At 53.6% G+C, this 16892-nt stretch overlaps 8 protein-coding genes across 8 annotated transcripts; 5 read left to right on the top strand and 3 right to left on the bottom strand.

Annotated features, from left to right (window-relative positions):
* Positions 1 to 713: 713 nt before the first annotated feature.
* Positions 714 to 1582, top strand: PG998_003415 (uncharacterized protein; the record flags this gene model as incomplete). Its single annotated transcript, XM_066870233.1, has 2 exons — positions 714 to 1367; positions 1439 to 1582. The coding sequence occupies 2 exons, from the start codon at positions 714 to 716 to the stop codon at positions 1580 to 1582; spliced, it is 798 nt and encodes a 265-aa protein (XP_066733983.1).
* Positions 1548 to 2622, bottom strand: PG998_003414 (mrna decapping protein; the record flags this gene model as incomplete). The annotated part of the gene is made up of 2 exons (XM_066870232.1): positions 1548 to 2473; positions 2547 to 2622. The coding sequence occupies 2 exons, from the start codon at positions 2620 to 2622 to the stop codon at positions 1548 to 1550; spliced, it is 1002 nt and encodes a 333-aa protein (XP_066733982.1).
* Positions 2623 to 3103: 481 nt separating this feature from the next.
* Positions 3104 to 4310, top strand: PG998_003413 (uncharacterized protein; the record flags this gene model as incomplete). The annotated part of the gene is made up of 2 exons (XM_066870231.1): positions 3104 to 3616; positions 3678 to 4310. 2 exons carry the CDS (start codon positions 3104 to 3106, stop codon positions 4308 to 4310), a joined length of 1146 nt encoding a protein of 381 aa, XP_066733981.1.
* A 152-nt stretch (positions 4311 to 4462) lies between these two features.
* PG998_003412 (uncharacterized protein) lies at positions 4463 to 5337 on the bottom strand (the record flags this gene model as incomplete). Its single annotated transcript, XM_066870230.1, has 2 exons — positions 4463 to 4795; positions 4897 to 5337. 2 exons carry the CDS (start codon positions 5335 to 5337, stop codon positions 4463 to 4465), a joined length of 774 nt encoding a protein of 257 aa, XP_066733980.1.
* A 1539-nt stretch (positions 5338 to 6876) lies between these two features.
* Positions 6877 to 10861, top strand: PG998_003411 (uncharacterized protein; the record flags this gene model as incomplete). The annotated part of the gene is made up of 3 exons (XM_066870229.1): positions 6877 to 6932; positions 7021 to 10053; positions 10132 to 10861. The coding sequence occupies 3 exons, from the start codon at positions 6877 to 6879 to the stop codon at positions 10859 to 10861; spliced, it is 3819 nt and encodes a 1272-aa protein (XP_066733979.1).
* A 1019-nt stretch (positions 10862 to 11880) lies between these two features.
* Positions 11881 to 13267, top strand: PG998_003410 (uncharacterized protein; the record flags this gene model as incomplete). The annotated part of the gene is made up of 2 exons (XM_066870228.1): positions 11881 to 12237; positions 12305 to 13267. 2 exons carry the CDS (start codon positions 11881 to 11883, stop codon positions 13265 to 13267), a joined length of 1320 nt encoding a protein of 439 aa, XP_066733978.1.
* Positions 13268 to 14644: 1377 nt separating this feature from the next.
* PG998_003409 (uncharacterized protein) lies at positions 14645 to 15177 on the top strand (the record flags this gene model as incomplete). The annotated part of the gene is made up of 2 exons (XM_066870227.1): positions 14645 to 15020; positions 15107 to 15177. 2 exons carry the CDS (start codon positions 14645 to 14647, stop codon positions 15175 to 15177), a joined length of 447 nt encoding a protein of 148 aa, XP_066733977.1.
* Positions 15178 to 15538: 361 nt separating this feature from the next.
* On the bottom strand, positions 15539 to 16674 carry PG998_003408 (carbon-nitrogen hydrolase; the record flags this gene model as incomplete). Its single annotated transcript, XM_066870226.1, has 2 exons — positions 15539 to 16416; positions 16455 to 16674. The coding sequence occupies 2 exons, from the start codon at positions 16672 to 16674 to the stop codon at positions 15539 to 15541; spliced, it is 1098 nt and encodes a 365-aa protein (XP_066733976.1).
* Positions 16675 to 16892: the final 218 nt, after the last annotated feature.

Raw genomic sequence — 16892 nt, 5'->3', positions numbered from 1 at the left:
AGTACTCTGCAGAATACGAGGTTCTACACGTATGCAGGCACCAAAGATTGGAAGTGCCGAACCGACGGGTGGTATTGGTGGTATTGGCCGTCTGTCCCAGATATAGGAATAAGGAACGTTGCAATTGTCGCCTACCTGCCTAGCGACTAGCGACTATGGAGACAATGGATACGCCATACGCCATACGCCGCATCGAGACGGATATTGATTAATGTAGGCTCAAGTAGGGAGGGTTGCAGGCGAGGTACACACCAGCACACCAGCACCGGGCTTGAATCTATCTATAGTACAGCACGGTACAGCCACAATACCTAGTCACTCGTGACTCTTCCGCTATTGCAGCCATTTACTCGTAATCGATCATAGATCACATCTACCCCAATTTGGTGCTCACAGGGAGGCGCCAGTCTCCTCATCAATCCAGCCACATTACAGCGCCACATGAGCATCTACAGTGATGGGTCGGCCTATCACAAGCAAGCCGAAGGTAGAGTATCTGTGTCGCGTGCATTGTATCAAATGCGCCTGAAGTCACATAGTAATCTGTAAACCTACCTCATCATCAATCTTCCACATTCTTCCGTTGCCTTATTTTGGTATTCAATACGTCCCGTGCTACTACCTCACTGTATTGCGCCTGTTATGATTTGTGCCATCACTGATTAACTCGAACACCGACTACTGTTTACGCCCTCGAATACGGAACAACAATCATGACATCCCACATCAGTCTTCCCTCGCGGGACGAGAAGCGACCGAGCAGAACCCGTAGCGCTCGAAGAGCCCGCTCCTGGATCGTGATTCCCATTGCACTTATCGTGCTTTACACCGTCTACAGCATCCAAAATGCCTCTGCGATGCCCGCCACTAGATGGACATCATCTGCCCCGAAGAAGCCAACCACCACCGCCGTAGCCCCCGCGGCATCTACGCACAAGGCGCACGAGGCCGGCGCCCTCGTGCCGCTGGAGGCGCACATCATGAGCAAATGCCCCGACGCCAAGGACTGTCTCAAGGAGATGATCCTGCCCGCCATGATGCGCGTCTACGAGAAGGTCAACTTCACCCTGTCCTACATCGGGAAAACGACCGAGAACGACGGCGTGGAATGCAAGCACGGCCCGGAAGAATGCATGGGCAACATCATCGAACTTTGCGCCACGCATCTCTACCCCGATCCCAAAATCAGCCTCGGCTTCACCATGTGCCTGACCCGCGACTATAAAGATATTCCCCAGCGGGAGCTAGTGGAGGACTGCGCGCTCGAGCATGGCATCGACTTCGAAAAGCTGAACAACTGCGCCGCCCAAGATGACGGAGCGTTTGGCATGCACATGCTTAGGAACAGTGTGAGCCGGAGTGCCCAGGTATGCCCATTCTGTTTTACTCAAATCTTGCTATTCTATTGCAACATGCTAACAATCTGCTCCCCTACCAGGCTAGTGTCACGAAGAGCTGCACCGTCCGACTGAACGAGGAAATCTACTGTATCAGAGATGGCGGGGAGTGGGCGGACTGCCCGGGCGGCTCGGGCGTCAGTGACCTTGTTATTGCTGTGGAGAAGCTTTACGGTCGTTCTTGAGAGGTTCGAATATTTCTGTCCATAAATCCGACTGCTCGCCCACCGTGTAGCACAATGGAACCCTGTCCATACCCGCCTCGTCGTCTCCTGCCATCCTTTCCAGCTGGTCGATCACACTATCAAGTGCGATCGCTTTGCCCACTGATTGCGTCGACGTCGCCTCCAAATTAGCATGGACGATGTGGATGTGTAGATGGTAGTATGTAGGGTGGTAGTGGAAGAAGAGCTTCAGCTGATCTTCCTCGATCTGCGGGTAGGTCGCGACCGTCGCGTCAATCGTCTTTGCCTTCATGTGCTTCAGCCAGGGAATGTGTCTCTTCTTGAGGTCTCGCAGACTCCACAGGTCCCGTCTCTCGCAGATGGCCAGCAGGTGTAGCGACTCGATGGTCTTGCGGTCCCAGTGCAGGTTCGGCAGCAGCAGGAAGCCCTCGTCCCCGTCCCGCCCCAGCGGTGTCCTGTAAATCACGTCCTCGACCTCCTTGCGCCCCTCGATGATGTTGTAGACCCAGTTCAGGCGGCCCTCCTCCCGGCCTACCTGCATGAACGGGCGGACCTTGTCGCGGTAGATCTCGGGCGTCTCGGTCACGTAGCGGGAGCCTTGCTTGCTGTGCTTTCGGATGTGCTTCTCGGTGCAGGGGCAGATCACGTCGATCTTGAAATCAGCGTATTTGTCTTTGTTCTTATCGTCGCCGCCGTCCGTAAATACTGGGCTGCCACTGCCGAGGAACCACGAGTAGATGTCATTGTTGCCCAGGTTCGTCAGGCTGCGCAAGTTGGCCGGGAGCGCAGACAGGTATTCGGGGGCATCGGGGAATGGCGCGCGTTCGAGGACGAGGAGAGCGGGCTGGGTGTCGATCTGGCCGTAGAGGGCGATACGCCTACCTCCCTCATCTAGTAAAAGTGGTATTTGGTATCAGTCGAGGTTCAACCCAATGGTCTGGACCCTACTGGAAACGCTATTTACCTTGGCTGAGCACGCGATCGAACTGAAACTTGGGCACCAGGGCCTCGGCCTTCCTCTTTGACTCGTCTGCGGCCATGACGGGGGGTTATGCTGGCTTGGGGTTTTGACTTCTCCTCTGCGTGCATTCATACACAACTTTGTGGTTGGGACTTGCTGCCCCTCGTTACAGCCCCGCCGACCCCACTATGTAGACATCTTACATTAAGGGGTCCCAGTCTTGCCCGCAAGCTAGGAGCACGAAGGAGCAGGGATGGTGGGGTCCTGGGGTCCTAGAGGAAGAGCATGCATCGCCAGCAATACAGAGCCAATGGTGGCGATGAGAGATTATATGAGTCTTGATAACAGCGTTGGCTGCCTGCTGTCACGCCCATGGCGAACACCCCACCTCAGCCAATTGCCGTCTAGGTAACGTGGGTACTACTGTTGCTGCCTACGCCTGCCAACGCTTGTGCGAGTAGCATATATTCAGAGGCGGTTTCCTAGAATCTGGTGGCACACACAGCCCAGCCAGGAGACCATTGCAACAGCACAGTTCCTGCTCCATCTACGACATCACAATGGCAACCTCATCCGGGTTTCCGCAGCAGAGCCCAACATTGGTAGAACGCCTCCAGACTCAGGACATCAATCAGCAAAAAGCATCACCAATATTCGATAAGTTCGTTCCATTGGAGGTGAGGACCTTGATCTATGAGTACGCACTTACGGAGGAGCCGGCGGACGCGGAACAATGCCACCAATTTGCTGTTCGCTACGATCACAATGATGAGCGGCTCACGCCGCTGCCGACATCTGGTAACCCTCCTGCGACCCGCAACATCGCGGGCTTCGACTGGGTTCGACCTGAGAACCCATCACGGATGGTAATCTCCGTGGCTTTATTGCAAACCTGCAAGCGTGTCTATCTAGAATCTGTCAGCATCCCGTGGACGCAGAAGGAACACAAACTCTACTTCTATCGCGGCCTTCCGAGACGGGAGGATCGCGTAGCTCAGGCTCGGTTCGAGCATTTTTTCTCCCAGACGTTGCTTGAATGGTCGCCTGTGCCAAATCGAAGACATTGGGATCTGGTAAGCTAAGAGAAACCCGTGAGAATCACTTACATGAAACGTATTAACGAATATATCTTAGATCCGCACTATCAGAATATTCCCTCAGCTTTATTGGCTGGAAGACAACCATCACAAAAACCTTACCTGGGTTGCCTCGAATACCAACTGGTTTTCCAATGTAGAGACTATTCGGATAACTTTCAGACGAGGTGACTGGTGGTATTGGGAACGCAACCAGGCCCTGGCGATTAATCCGTATCGCAACGGGGGCTCGCGCCACCAGATGCTTGAAGATATGCAGACGACGCATGAAGGCGGTCAGGTGCCATTCGTGGAAGGCACGTGGGGTCTCGCTTTTGGAAAGCTGCCCAAACTCAGAAATATCATTATCGACTTCGAGACGAGTAAGGACAAGAAAGGGGAGATGGAGGAGATAGTTCAGTGGGCGCAGAAATGGAAGTTCCCTGCGGCTTCCGCCCCTGGAGAACCTGCCAGGATATTCAGTGCCAACGGCAACCCGGTCGAGACAATGAGTTGGCAGGGTCTTGTGTATCACTGGAGTGATAACTGTGTTGGATGTCATAAATCTCGTTGGGGGCAGATCAACCCAGAATGTGCAAGCTGTAAGGAAGAAATGAGCCTGAAGGGTTGGGGCTATGGGCCACGGCTATTGGTGTGGACAGTTTCCTGGTCTTCAGTTCGTAAGGATTAAGGACGTGTCACTTCGCCGTTTATCATGAAGAACGGTTCCGTGTCAGGGACGTCAAGGAGAGTTTGCATTAAGAGATACTGGCACTCCATATCCCGTCTAGGATAGCTTCATTGTCGCAGACAATTTGGAAGTCATTATTATATACAATGCGTTCAAGACTGAGTAATGCTCGTGATAACTTGAAGTAACTGTCTCTTCGGGCCGTCGCTCCAAAACGGGCTGTGGTCACTTTCGATCTCGACAATCTTGCAGCCCGATGCCTGAGCTAAGGCCCTCTGCGCGGGAAGGGGGAAGACCTTGTCCTTGGTACAGACGACGTATGTTTTGGGCACCGTAACGTCGCCTGCTACGAAATGTGCTGGCGCGTTGTTGCTTGCCCTGCTCTGGTGCACCAGCCAACGTGCCATCTCATCCCTCTTCGCCTTGGGTAGAAAGTTATAAAACATTTCTGCTGCGCTCTCAGTGACAAGCTTATAGTGCGGTCCCTATTTGCGCCATGAAGATCACGAGACAATTAACACAACCAATAATTTTGATCTTAAGGCCCGTGGGCATAGGGGGCGAAGTGAGCATATACTTCACTCACCTCGGGATAGTAGATACCCTTCACCTTCTCCTCCCCGCCAATGAAGCGCATTATGCTCATGCCTTTCTCGGGGAACGCAAAGGATGAGATGTAGACGACGGCCTTCACGCCGCCCGGCAGCCCACGCGCGGCGCGGTCCGCCACCGTCTGGTCCTCGACGGCAGCGCTGCCGGCGACGCCGCCGTGCGAGTGGCAGACAAGGACGGCCTCGCGGCCCGCGTCCAGCAGCGGCAGCAGAGCGGCATGTATGTGCTGCACGTCGTCGACGTATGTCTTCCCCGCGACGCTGTCGTCGGACCCTGTCGTGGGCAGCGGCGGCGCCAGCACCGTGTAGTCGTGGGGCGGGGCCCGGAGAGCGCTGACCAGGGGCTGGTAGAAGACGGGCGGGTGGAAGGCGCCGTGCACGATGACGATGACGGGGGAGGAGGCAGGGGCTGCCATGGTGGCTATTGTGAAGATGGGAAGGATCTATAGACGCCAGGTAAATTCCTAGTGTTTGGTAAGGACTTGCGGATGTAAGTACGTTTGCCTTTTCCTCTTCCTCTCAGTCCTTTTGGGCGACAAGGCGAAACTATTCTGAGAGCACACAGCTCGGAAGCACAACAATCAAGACATCTCCCCGGGTCTAAGCGAAGGTGACATGTCCTAATATCTGACAGTCGCAAGGGTTGTCGGGCACGTCGCAATACTAGGAGATAGAGTTCCGTGGTGGGCCAAATAAGTTTAGACGAAGATCACCACGGCGCGCGCCGATAGCTTGCTCGCCTGTCGCCTGTCGCCTGTCGCCTGTCGCCTAGGGATCTTCCGACTTAGGCAAGAACAAGGTATACCATCAATTCAAGCAACTGTTCAGCCCCTTATTTCTAGGGAATGCCCCCTGTAAAGAGTAATCTAGAGGTTGGAGCTCGATTGTGGTAGTCAAGTATGCAATTCGAGAGCGCGGTGTGCTATCTGACGTCATACACTTGCATGGGGAATTATTTGCGCATGTTCAACCGCGCTTGGCAATCGGGCTTGCGTAGATGGGCAACACAGATTGCCCATTGGCACTTGGATCAGACGAGAATGGCCGGCATACGAGTCGAGCAAGCTTTGGTATCTCCCCTTTTTACGTGACTACAAGCTATCTTGGACTTTCCTTCTCCTGCTTTTCCGCGCTTGGGAGTTGAGACCTCTGCCGAAAAGATGGAAAAGACATGGTGCAGCCAATTAGCACCAACAACCCCGACATGGAATTTTGAATTCCGGGTGCTTGCCAAGCCTCCGAGAAATACAGTGTTTTTACTCCCCTAGAGCGCCCTTAGACAGGCCAGATCATGCCCAATACTACCTAACCCCATCCAGCAGAAGCATCTAGTACGGGCTATCGAGATCCTACTACTGGGCGTATGTGCAAGATGGCGATTTGGCGCACTAGAGAAAGAAGTTGCCCGCAGCTAGCATGGGTTTTACATCCGCCCGCACCACAGCTTTAGCAATTTACTTGCTGAAACCTGCTTGCCCTCTGCCCTGCATGAAATCCTGTTGCCTGTCTTCTGTGTCTGCGCTGCGGCTGCGGCTGCCGAGCGTGCACCACCCCGACCCTCTGTTGTCTTGCCACTTCACTTGCCAGGTGCAGATTATGATTTCATGGACGAAATGATCCGCTGTAGTTGTGCCTTCTTGCCGGATGCATGTAATCCCCGATTTTCCGCCACCTGCTTTGGTACCATCCTTTTTCGCAAGTCCTGGACGGATCTACCGTGCATACGTCCATACTTACTGTCCTGTCGACTCTAGACTCTACGTAGCATCCGCCGAGGGCTCAGACGGCTGAATCCTTCTAAGTTGTTGATTTCTTGATTCTACCCACGGATGCATACTCTGCCCTGCCCTGACAGTTGTGGGTTCCTGTTCATCTTAGAAAAACGCGAACAACAAACTCCGGTCGCTCATAACCACCCGCCATCAGCCCTTCGGTATAACCTTGGTGCTGTTGTTATGACGGCAGCCAGGGCCAGGGTCACGGAAGCCGCCCGAGAGCGAGAGACATTCAGGTCAGATACCAACTTCGGTCTTTGCTGGCCTCTCGCACACTTGCTGCCTTAGATGGTCTCGACCTGTTAGCTGACGCGTGTTAGACAGATATGAGCCGAACCTACGGTTGCATAGTGTCCCAAATGATTCGGGCAATCATTTTCCAAATTCACAGCTACGCACATCTGAGGATGCTGTCCTGACAACTTTCGCCCAGCTGGTGGCTTGTCGTGTCAATGCGACCCGCGTCTTTGTGTCGCTGTTTGATCAGCACCGCCAGTACATTCTTGCTGAAGCCACGGCGACACTGCCATTATCGCCTGGTCTTGATCATACCCATCGAGAGGATGAGCTTTTTCTTTGCGGGACCTCAATTCCCAGAGACGAAGGCATCTGTTGCCGTGTTCTTGATGCCGGGGAAGCAACGGATGAGCACGGAAATAGTATCCTGCCGGTCGTCGTGATTCCTGATATCCATTGCGAAACAGGCCTTGCTTCCAAACATTTCACTAGTTCAGGCAAGCTTGGCCGTACTTATGCAGGGGTTCCAATTCGAACTCGCAATGGAGTCAACATAGGGGTCTTGAGTCTATTCAAAGAGTCGCCCATTCCAGAGGGCGGCTGGGATCTCGTTCATTCATCGATCCTACGCGACATATCGCGCTGCATTGTGGAACACCTACGCTCAAAACGGGCACGCATTATGAGCGCGCGTGCACAGAGAATGGCCCGCGCGATAGGGTCTTTCGTGGAGAGCAGGTCGACACTGCCATATTGGGAGTTCGGAGGCGATGTAGAGTATCCCGATGAAGAGACTGGAGAAGGGGCACTGAATGCGCACCAACAGGCCATGGACCGCCACACTCCCTTGGACGACAGCCAGGTTTTTCATGATGGGTTCTTCCCGGATACAATAACCCAAGTGCCAGGCCAGTTGCCAAACAAGATGAGCTCAAACTCGGATGATATGAAAATTCGACAGGAAGAGTCGGTAAACTCGTCCGGATCAAGGCAAGCGAGTGGCGCGCAGAGTCCCAAGTCAGACACGTCGGCATCTCCCGAAGAAAGGAACACAGTCAACCTAATCTTCTCGCGGGCTGCTAATATCATTCGGGAGGCCATCGAGACGGAGGGCGTGGTGTTTCTCGATGCCGTGCCGAAAGCTTTTGGTAGTCTGACAAAGGAGCCCGAGCCTCGAGAGAAACTGTCGTCATCGTCCGTCAACCTGGAGACATCTAGTAGCGACGATATAAGGTCCGATAATACAACGAATGTCGCGCCCGATTCTCAGGCGGACGTTTTAGCATTTTCGACATCTGATATATCCAGCATTAACAGGGATCGGCTTCCATCACGCACTCCTAAATTGTCAGCCAAGCTGCTAAAGGCTATTGTGCAAAAGTATCCTACAGGCGTAATCTTAAATTTCGATGAGGATGGGGCTATTCAAACGAACGATCCATCAACCGACGACCAAGTCAGTACATCAAATGAACAGCAGCCCGATAACGCACCTCCTACGTCCCGACGTTCACGAGGCCAGTCACGCGCTCGACATGGCTCGCAACACAAGGAAACCCCCGAAGAAGGGCTACCCAAGATTTTCCTCGGAGCCCGCAGCATAGCTTTTGTGCCAGTATGGGACCAGAAAAAGGAGAAGTGCATTGCGGGAGGGTTCGCTTATAGTTGTACACCTACGAGAGTCCTTACACGCACTGGTGAACTCAGCTACTTCCGAGCGTTCTCGATGATAATCATGGCGGAAATTCACCGACTGGAGACATCTCTATCGAACCAAGCACAGTCTGACGTTCTGAGTTCACTATCTCATGAACTGCGATCACCGCTCCATGGACTGGTTCTTGGCGTTGAGCTCCTGACGGACACATCCCTGGATGCGTTTCAGGGCAATGTTCTACACACAATGGAGACTTGTGGGCGTACACTCGCAGATACAATCGACCATCTACTTTACTTCTCCAAAATCAACAACTACGTCGGGGCCGACAAGCGCCCGGATCAAGGAGCACGAGGTCTACGTTTAGGGGCTTGGCCCAATCTGGAGGCCGGAATGAAGAGTATTTATACGAACGTGCAACTAGACTCCCTGGTAGAAGAGGTGGTTGAGAGCGTCTTTGCTGGTTTCAACTTCTTCATGCTCTCTGCCGGGCAGATTCGACGCGACGACCAACAAGCCGGACAAGATGTCGAATTGGTGCGCCGCAGTGATAGGAGACAGGCAATGGAAGAAATGGAGCACACCGACAGGGGCCTCGAGGGAAACCCCAACGATCTGCCCCCTGGCCAAGTCCCACCGCTTCTTCTCGACCTGGATATTGATCCTGCAGTGTCTCACTACTTCCGAACCATCTCCGGTGGAGTTCGAAGAATCATCATGAATTTACTTGGGAACGCACTCAAGTACACCAGCTCAGGATCTATAAGAGTTACGCTCTCACAAGAATGGGGACGTACCAAACGAATGCGCTGCAGTGGCGAACTCGTTAAGCTGGTGGTGACAGATACGGGAAAAGGTATCTCGAAAGAGTTCCTTCGTGAGAATTTGTATCGAGCATTTGCACAGGAGGACCGGTTGGCACCAGGGCTTGGGCTCGGTCTTAACGTAGTCAAGAGGGTTGCGAGCTCGCTGGGCGGTAGAGTTATGGTGGAAAGTGAAGAAGGATCAGGCACATCAGTCACAGTGCTGATGCCTCTGCAGTCGGTCAATCCTTCTGACTCAACCAACACGACAGAGGAAGAAGAGGCTGAACTAGTCTTCTTCGCCAATCAAAGAAGGGAGCTGAAGGGGTTGCGCATATGCCTTGTCGGCTTTGATACACCGATGCGCCTTCCCCTGCGCAGCAAAGGCTCATTTGAGGTTAAGGCCTCACCACAGTCAATCTTCAAAATTTGTCGCAACTGGCTGCGTATGGAGGTGGTATCGACAGAGGAAGCTACAGACCTTGCGCCGGACGTGATCCTCTGTGCGGATTCGGCGACTTCTGATGCTTATATGTCAAGCCCAGAATCATTGAAGTCACCCGTCGTTGTGGTGTGCGCTGATTCGCCAACTGCGCTCCGTCGATCTTCCGAAGCCAAACTGAACTCTGGTTCTCGTATCATGGATTTCGTCTCCCAGCCGTATGTGGTTCCCCCTTGTAGATATACAAGACACTCCACGCAAGCCACGTTTGAGATACTGACATTGCGACTTTATAGCCTCGGGCCTCGCAAGATGGCGAACCTCATGCTGGCGTCAGTGAAGCGCTGGGTTGAGCACCAAGATTCTGTGACACCACCACCTCGGGAGGTAAATACGCTTACCTTGGATTTGCCTCCGTCGCGGCATAACCTTAGCTCTAGAGGCGCCTCGCCTTCCCGGACCACTCCCAGCAGGAGCTCAGTCAGCTCCAAAGCCACCCGAAGATCCCAAGTGACATTGGACAAGGGCCAGCACTCTCCTACGAATGGCGAGGGGTCCCGTTCGGCATCTCCTCGGCCCGAAGCGCATACTGAAAAAGATGTGCGGCCACCTGATGATTCTTCCAACTCGGTCGAGGTTGAGCCACCACCCAAATTCATGCTCGTCGACGACAACCCGATAAACCTGAAGATTCTGGCTGCTTACCTGAAGAAACTAAAATTGACCTTCGCTCTAGCGCATGATGGGCAAGAAGCCGTGGACAAAGTCAAAGAGCTTCCTGGGCAATTTGCATGCATCTTCATGGACATTAACATGCCTCGGCTGGACGGTCTGCAGGCGACACGCCAAATTCGCAACTTTGAGCAGACCCATGGACACGCACAGTCGACCATTATCGCGTTATCAGGGCTTGCCTCGGCTAGCGTGCAGCAGGAAGCCTTCCAAAGCGGCATCGAGCTGTTCCTTACCAAGCCGGTCAAGTTGAAGGAAATCAGCGAAATACTTGGAGCTCGGAGTTTATTGTAATGATGAGTGGTTTCGGTGGTTATAGAGCAACGTGTTTTCGAAGCAGCGGGAGTCTTTCTAGACCTGAGCGCACACGCATCATGGCCTTTGCTTTCTTGAGATTTCCCACGATATCACTTAGAAGGGTTTTTTCTTTTCCTTTTTTTACTAGCAAAGCACGCGAACGTACATGAGATGGAAATTTAATGAACGCCGAACATTCATCAGCGTCAGCAATGTCCAGGTGCATGCCCAGTTACATAGCCTGTCCGTCCATCATCAGTGCTCCCAGCCTCCCTAACGATTGCGATTGCGGGGGAGAGCCGCCTAAAGAGGCCTAAGAGGCGCCTAATTGGTGCGCACCTTGCAGTGGTGAACTGTATAGTGGGCTCTGCCAAGAGTGGGGCATGCAAGGCCGACCAGAATCTTTTGCGATTTTACGGCTTTACCACTTTTTAGCTCGAGAGCTCCCCACTTATTATCCAAAAAGAATATTTTGTTCGCGACGGGCTGGCGACTGGCAACCTTCTCTGCATTCACCTCAACTCAACTCGCTCAACGGAGATACGACGACATTTTGTTCCATTCGAAGGCCAGAGAACCCAGATCAGGCAGAGACTATCTCCATCCACATCACCTCAGAGTTGTGCGAACAAGTTTCTGGTAAGTACCAACAGAACTCCCCTACCTGCTTGCTTCTGTCAGTACGGACGAGTCACACCGTGGATGAGTCGAATGCCCCGCGCAACCACCCATTTCTGTTCTTGTCCTTGCCTGCCTTTCAATTGAACCGAGTCTCGAGAAGACTTGGACGGCCCTGTTTTCTACCCAGAATCAGGTTGCGCGTTTTGCACCATTCACCTCCTTTCAATTCTCTCGAGTTGCTGGTGCAAAGATCAGCTTTTCATCGCAACTCCCCCACACCCCACTGCCTTGCCTTGCTTCGATTGCTACAACTACACTCGGGACTGCTGTCATTTATTGGAGAGACTGCACACTAAAACTCCCCAACTATAGTCGAAATCACCAAGGTCGACACCATGTCTGACCAGGACACCAAGCCTCTTGAGGGCAGCGCTGTTGCTGCTCCTGTAGAGTCTACCGAGGCTGCTCCTGCCCCTGTGGCCGAGGATGTTGCTATGACCGAAGAGACGAACGTCCAGGTTGAAGACGCCAAGCCTGAGGCTACCGCGGAAGAAGCCAGTGCCTCGACCCAGGGCGATAAAACCGCAGAGACAAATGACAACGAAACGAGGGAGATCTCGGTTCTCAACCCTCCCAAGAACATGTTGAGGATCCAGCGCGATCTGGTTGAGCAGGACGGCAAGAACAAGGCGAACAAGTTCGACCCAACTGTCTTGGAGGAAAGCTCGGATCCCGTTCAGATACGGTCGCAAGTACGTTCCCAATACCATTCTGCTCCCTCAAAAACCTGGTACAGACACTAATAATACCCCCACTCAGGTTCATTTCTACTTCAGCGACACCAACCTGGCATCAGACAAGTTCATGAAGGAGCAGACCGGAGGTACTGAAAACAAGGCTATTCCATTGGCCACCATCACTTCCTTCAAGCGCATGCGCCGGTTCCAACCTCATTCGGCTGTTATCACGGCTCTGAAGGAGAGTAACTTCGTCGTCATTGAAGGAGAGGAGGGCAAGGAGACTATCCGCCGACAGAAGGCCTGGGATCCTACCAAGATCACGAAACTCGAGGAGCGAAGTGTCTACGTGAAGGGGTTTGGTAACGAGATCCCCTCGACTCAGTTCGACATCGAGGCGTTCTTCACCCAGTACGGAGAGATCCACTCGGTTCGTCTTCGACGCGGCGAGAACGGTGGCTTCAAGGGCTCCGTTTTTGTTGAATGGGCTGACCAGGAAACGGCCGAGAAATTTATGGCTCTCGACCCTAAGCCTACCTGGAAGGAGCACGATCTGTTGATCCTGTGGAAGGCCGACTACACAAAGCAGAAGAACGAGGCCATCAGGGAGGGAAAGATTCAACCAAAGAACTACCATGGCAAGCCCTTCCAGCGTGGTCGGGGCCGGGGAGGCTTCCGTGGCACCCAGAGAGAGGCCACCGACTCCAACGACTGGAAGAAACGCCGCGACGAAGATCAGAAGCGCGGCAATGGTGGTGACCGCCGTGGTAGCCGTGACCAGCGCGGGCGCGGTCGTGGACGCGGACGGGGTGGCCGAGGCCGGGGTGATCACCGAGGCGGACGCGGTAGGGACCAGGCCGATGAGCCGCAGGAGAAGAAGGAGCCTGTCAAGGCAACCAACGAGAATGGTGAGCTTCCTGCTCCCAAGATCAACATCGGCCCTGGCGCTGCCACCGCCAACAGCAAGCGCGCCCGAGACGACGATGCCCAGGACCGCCCAGCAAAGAAAGTTGATAACAAGGAAGCTGTCGCCAAGACTTCGTGAGTCTGGTCTACCATGCTGCGATAATTCTCCAGGAATCGTATCTCGCTAGACGGCGGCGGCGGTAGTGGTCTCTCATCACTCCGCCCTATGTGTTTCGTCCCCAGACGTGGGTCGATTTGTGTGATTATAACAAGGGAGGCTACGTCTTATGATACCACCAAAAAAAAAATCCCCATCTTCGGATCATACTTCCGATGCCTGCACGATGGGAATCTCTGGCTCTCTGTGCCAGTAGGGACAATCAGCGGTCACTGGCGTTTTTTGGGCTGTTTGCTTTCCCTTGATCAATAGAAGAATGCCACGAACAAGGCAATGTGTCAAATTTAGAATACACTGCAATCATGCGTGACGATTCGTGTCATAAATAACCTAAGTTGTTAAGATTGGCGTCACAAAAAGCCTTTCTTTTCGTGGGTTACATCAATCGACGGCCCCCATCAAAGACCTGGAAGCTGGCGCCGGCCTTCCTCGGAACGAGATGGAGGATTAGTCTGCCCTGCCGTGCTTCCATCTGTTCGCGAAGTTGTCTTGGTTTCGGCTCCTGGTACATGGCGACCCTGGAAGGGCTCGAGAACCCAGAGTTGACGGTACATATTTCCCAACGAGCCACATAGATGTCAAATATAAAGCTCAACTGGAAACTGATGTTTTGCTGTCGGCGCATAAAGTAGCTGCACCGTCAAGTAGCTGCACCATCAAGTATCGGGGTACAGCATGCCTTTTCTTTATGAATATTTACCAGCTACGTCTCATTGCCGTAGGTCCATTCGGTTAACGCGATGAACCGCGATGGCTCTAAAGCAGAAGCGATTTAGGAGCGACCATCGAACACGACCGAGAGAATATCCAGCTCATCCTCATAGACCAGATTAAGTTTCAATGAAGACCATACTTGAGCCAACACCAAGGCGAGCATACGGAAACTTGCATATCTTCAGGCATCTCGAGTTTGGTTTTCATACATATCTATCGTGTCAGGCGCTATGATGCGGTGTCAATCTGAGTGCTTTCGTATCTTTGCAATGGAATTCCATACACCACGAATCCCTTTCCTGTGATGATTTTCACACCATGCTTGACGATTGTCGCGTCAACTGTGCCGATAATGGTTAGGGGTGAACACATCGGGCATCATGTGCATGTCTGTTTACTAACCAGCCTACACCCCTCCTTCTGTCTATATGTAGCCAGATCTTTCTCTTTTCTTTTCTTCATTCTTTCTTTCCCATCAGGGAATGTAATCCTACTTCTCACACGGCTCAATCAATCAATCCTGGAGCCCGCAACCTCACGCTCCCTATTGGGTCCAATACAACTAACTGCCTCCTCGCGCGTTCACCACCCAGAGACGGACTTTGGCACACTTCCTCTCGGAACATGGCCACTATGGGTTTCCTGGTTGCCGTTATCATCACTCTCTTCACCTCTTTTCTGGGCAATACGCTTCCGGGTGGTTTGGCCATGGCCCTGCCCACTTCTCCCTCTTCTTCGCGTCCTCCCACCCCACGTGACAGCGCGGGCAACGGCTGGTTCACGATCTATTATGGCGAGGAGACAAACGACAACAATAATCTTCGGTATAGCTTCGTCCCGGACGGTGCACTCGGCGATGTCTGCAATCAAATCATGTACCACCCGATCCTGAGCGTCAAGGACGACGTCAGTGGCGACAAGTACGGCGTGCGTATCTCAGGAGGTTCTCGTGTGCAGCCAGATGTCCTCGAATGGAGCTCTCTCGAAACCGGACATTGGAGTAAGCAAACAACTTCCTTTCCGCCCTGTCCTTGTCGCCGCCCATGAAGGAGAATATAAGTGCAGAGGGGACTAGTTTACTAACAGCCATGGGTGTTTTCCCCCTTGAAAAGCCGTCTACAAAGATCGAGGGTGGGGCGTGTATCCCGTCGGGGTAGGTTACCTAGGGAGCTGCAGCGTTGATCAGAGCGTTACATACAGTTGCCTGTGGCTGAACTATCCTGGTTATGTCCTGAGAGGTAGCAGCTCGTTCCGATGTTATATCTTCGAGCTGAATATTTGGCCCACTGTCAACTCCCCCTGGAAGAAATTGGTGTCGCATGGAAACGAAACCGGAACAGGAGGTCACGAGGTAGGAGAGGGGGTCAACAGGACGAGCCTCTCGTGGGCTGCGTAGATAATCACCTGCTTCGGAGTTGACTATCCATTCATTGTCTCTCTTTAGCCAAGAGAACAAGTAACAAGGTAGTGATTACAAGCGGTTTTCGCTTGGAGGTATATCAATTCTCGGACCCCTTGTCAAGTTTCTCTCTCTCCCCCTCCCCCTGTGCCCGCCCTCTCCTCTTCCAGCCTTGGCTCGAAGCTCCTACCTACCTCGTCAGCCCAGTGTGGGCGCGAGTCGAAAGAGAACTGCAAGATCTCGGGTCGTTGATAATGTCCGGCTGCGTCAATCCAGACCTTAACAGCCCCCAGTTGCGCAAAGTCGACCTCAGCCTGGACCAGCTTCTCCTCGGCGCCCGTGTGCGGCCCCGCCAAGTACGAGCAGAATGGGTGCAGGATGGCCGACCAGCCGCCTCCGGGCTTGATGAAGTCCTGCTTGCCGCCGAGGTTCGCTTCCATCCAATCGATACAGGCCTCGTCGATGTAGTTGGACGCCGTCACCACGAAGACCTGCGCCGTGAGGGCGTGTGTCTTCATGAGCGCCTCGATCTGCGCGTCGGCCACGGCTTCGAACCCAGCCATCGTCGACAGGGCCGGCCAGGCACCCGCGTGGATGTGCTGGTGCTGCGTGATCAGGGCCTGGCGCGCGCCGTTCATCGTGTGCTCCCAGCACGCGAGCCCGCCGAGGTTGCGCCCGCCCAATGCCGACAAGGGCCAGTTCCGCAGCGTGCTGCCGTCGCCCTGGGCCCAAACCACACGCTCGACATACGTCGGCTGTAGTTTGCGGTGTACGCCCAGGATCGTGCCGTCGCCGTCGACGGTCACTTGCGAGTTGAACAGGCTATAGCCCCGCGCCATGCGCTCCGAGATGCCGAGGTTGATGGCCACGCCCGTGCGCCGGCATGCGGCTTGGATGGGGCCCATGTCCTCGTTGTTGCTCTCGGCCACCACGCTCTCTTCGGCGTACTTGGCAAGTGCGCCCACTTGCGCGAGCGGGGGTAGCATTCGATCCAATACTAGTACAACGTATCAATAAGTAGCTCGGGTTTCGAACAGTCAGCCCCTGCTATGGCGCAGAAGCAGCTGGAAGAAGAAGAAGCGGAACTGACTGGATAGCCAGGCACAAACGTCTCAGGGAAGACGAGCAACTTGATTTCGTCCAGTGCGGCTTGTTCGATAAGACCTATCACCTTCTTGATGGTAGCCGCTTTGTCCATGAAAATAGGGGCTGCGTGGGCTGCCGCCACTCTGAACTTGGTCGTGCTTGGCGCCATTATATCCAGTAGGATGTAAAATGCGGTAATATTTAAATATAAAGGCGTCGCAGAGGAAAATAGAACTAGATAAGAGAGTTGTAGCAGCGGGTAGCAAAATGGCGGAGATTTGGAGTTGTCAGGGTTCAAAAAGCCCAGACAATGTCGAATCTTTCTACGGGGTGTGCGGGGTACGAAAGAGCGTCAGCATACGGTTCAGGCCATTGGAGGAGGCCAAT

The sequence above is a fragment of the Apiospora kogelbergensis genome (genome assembly GCF_038363985.1).
Source record: "Apiospora kogelbergensis strain CBS 113332 chromosome Unknown utg000002l_segment0_segment0, whole genome shotgun sequence".
Lineage (NCBI taxonomy): Eukaryota > Fungi > Ascomycota > Sordariomycetes > Amphisphaeriales > Apiosporaceae > Apiospora > Apiospora kogelbergensis.
Note: the sequence above shows the minus strand (reverse complement) of the source record. Positions and strands in the feature narration are given on the sequence as shown.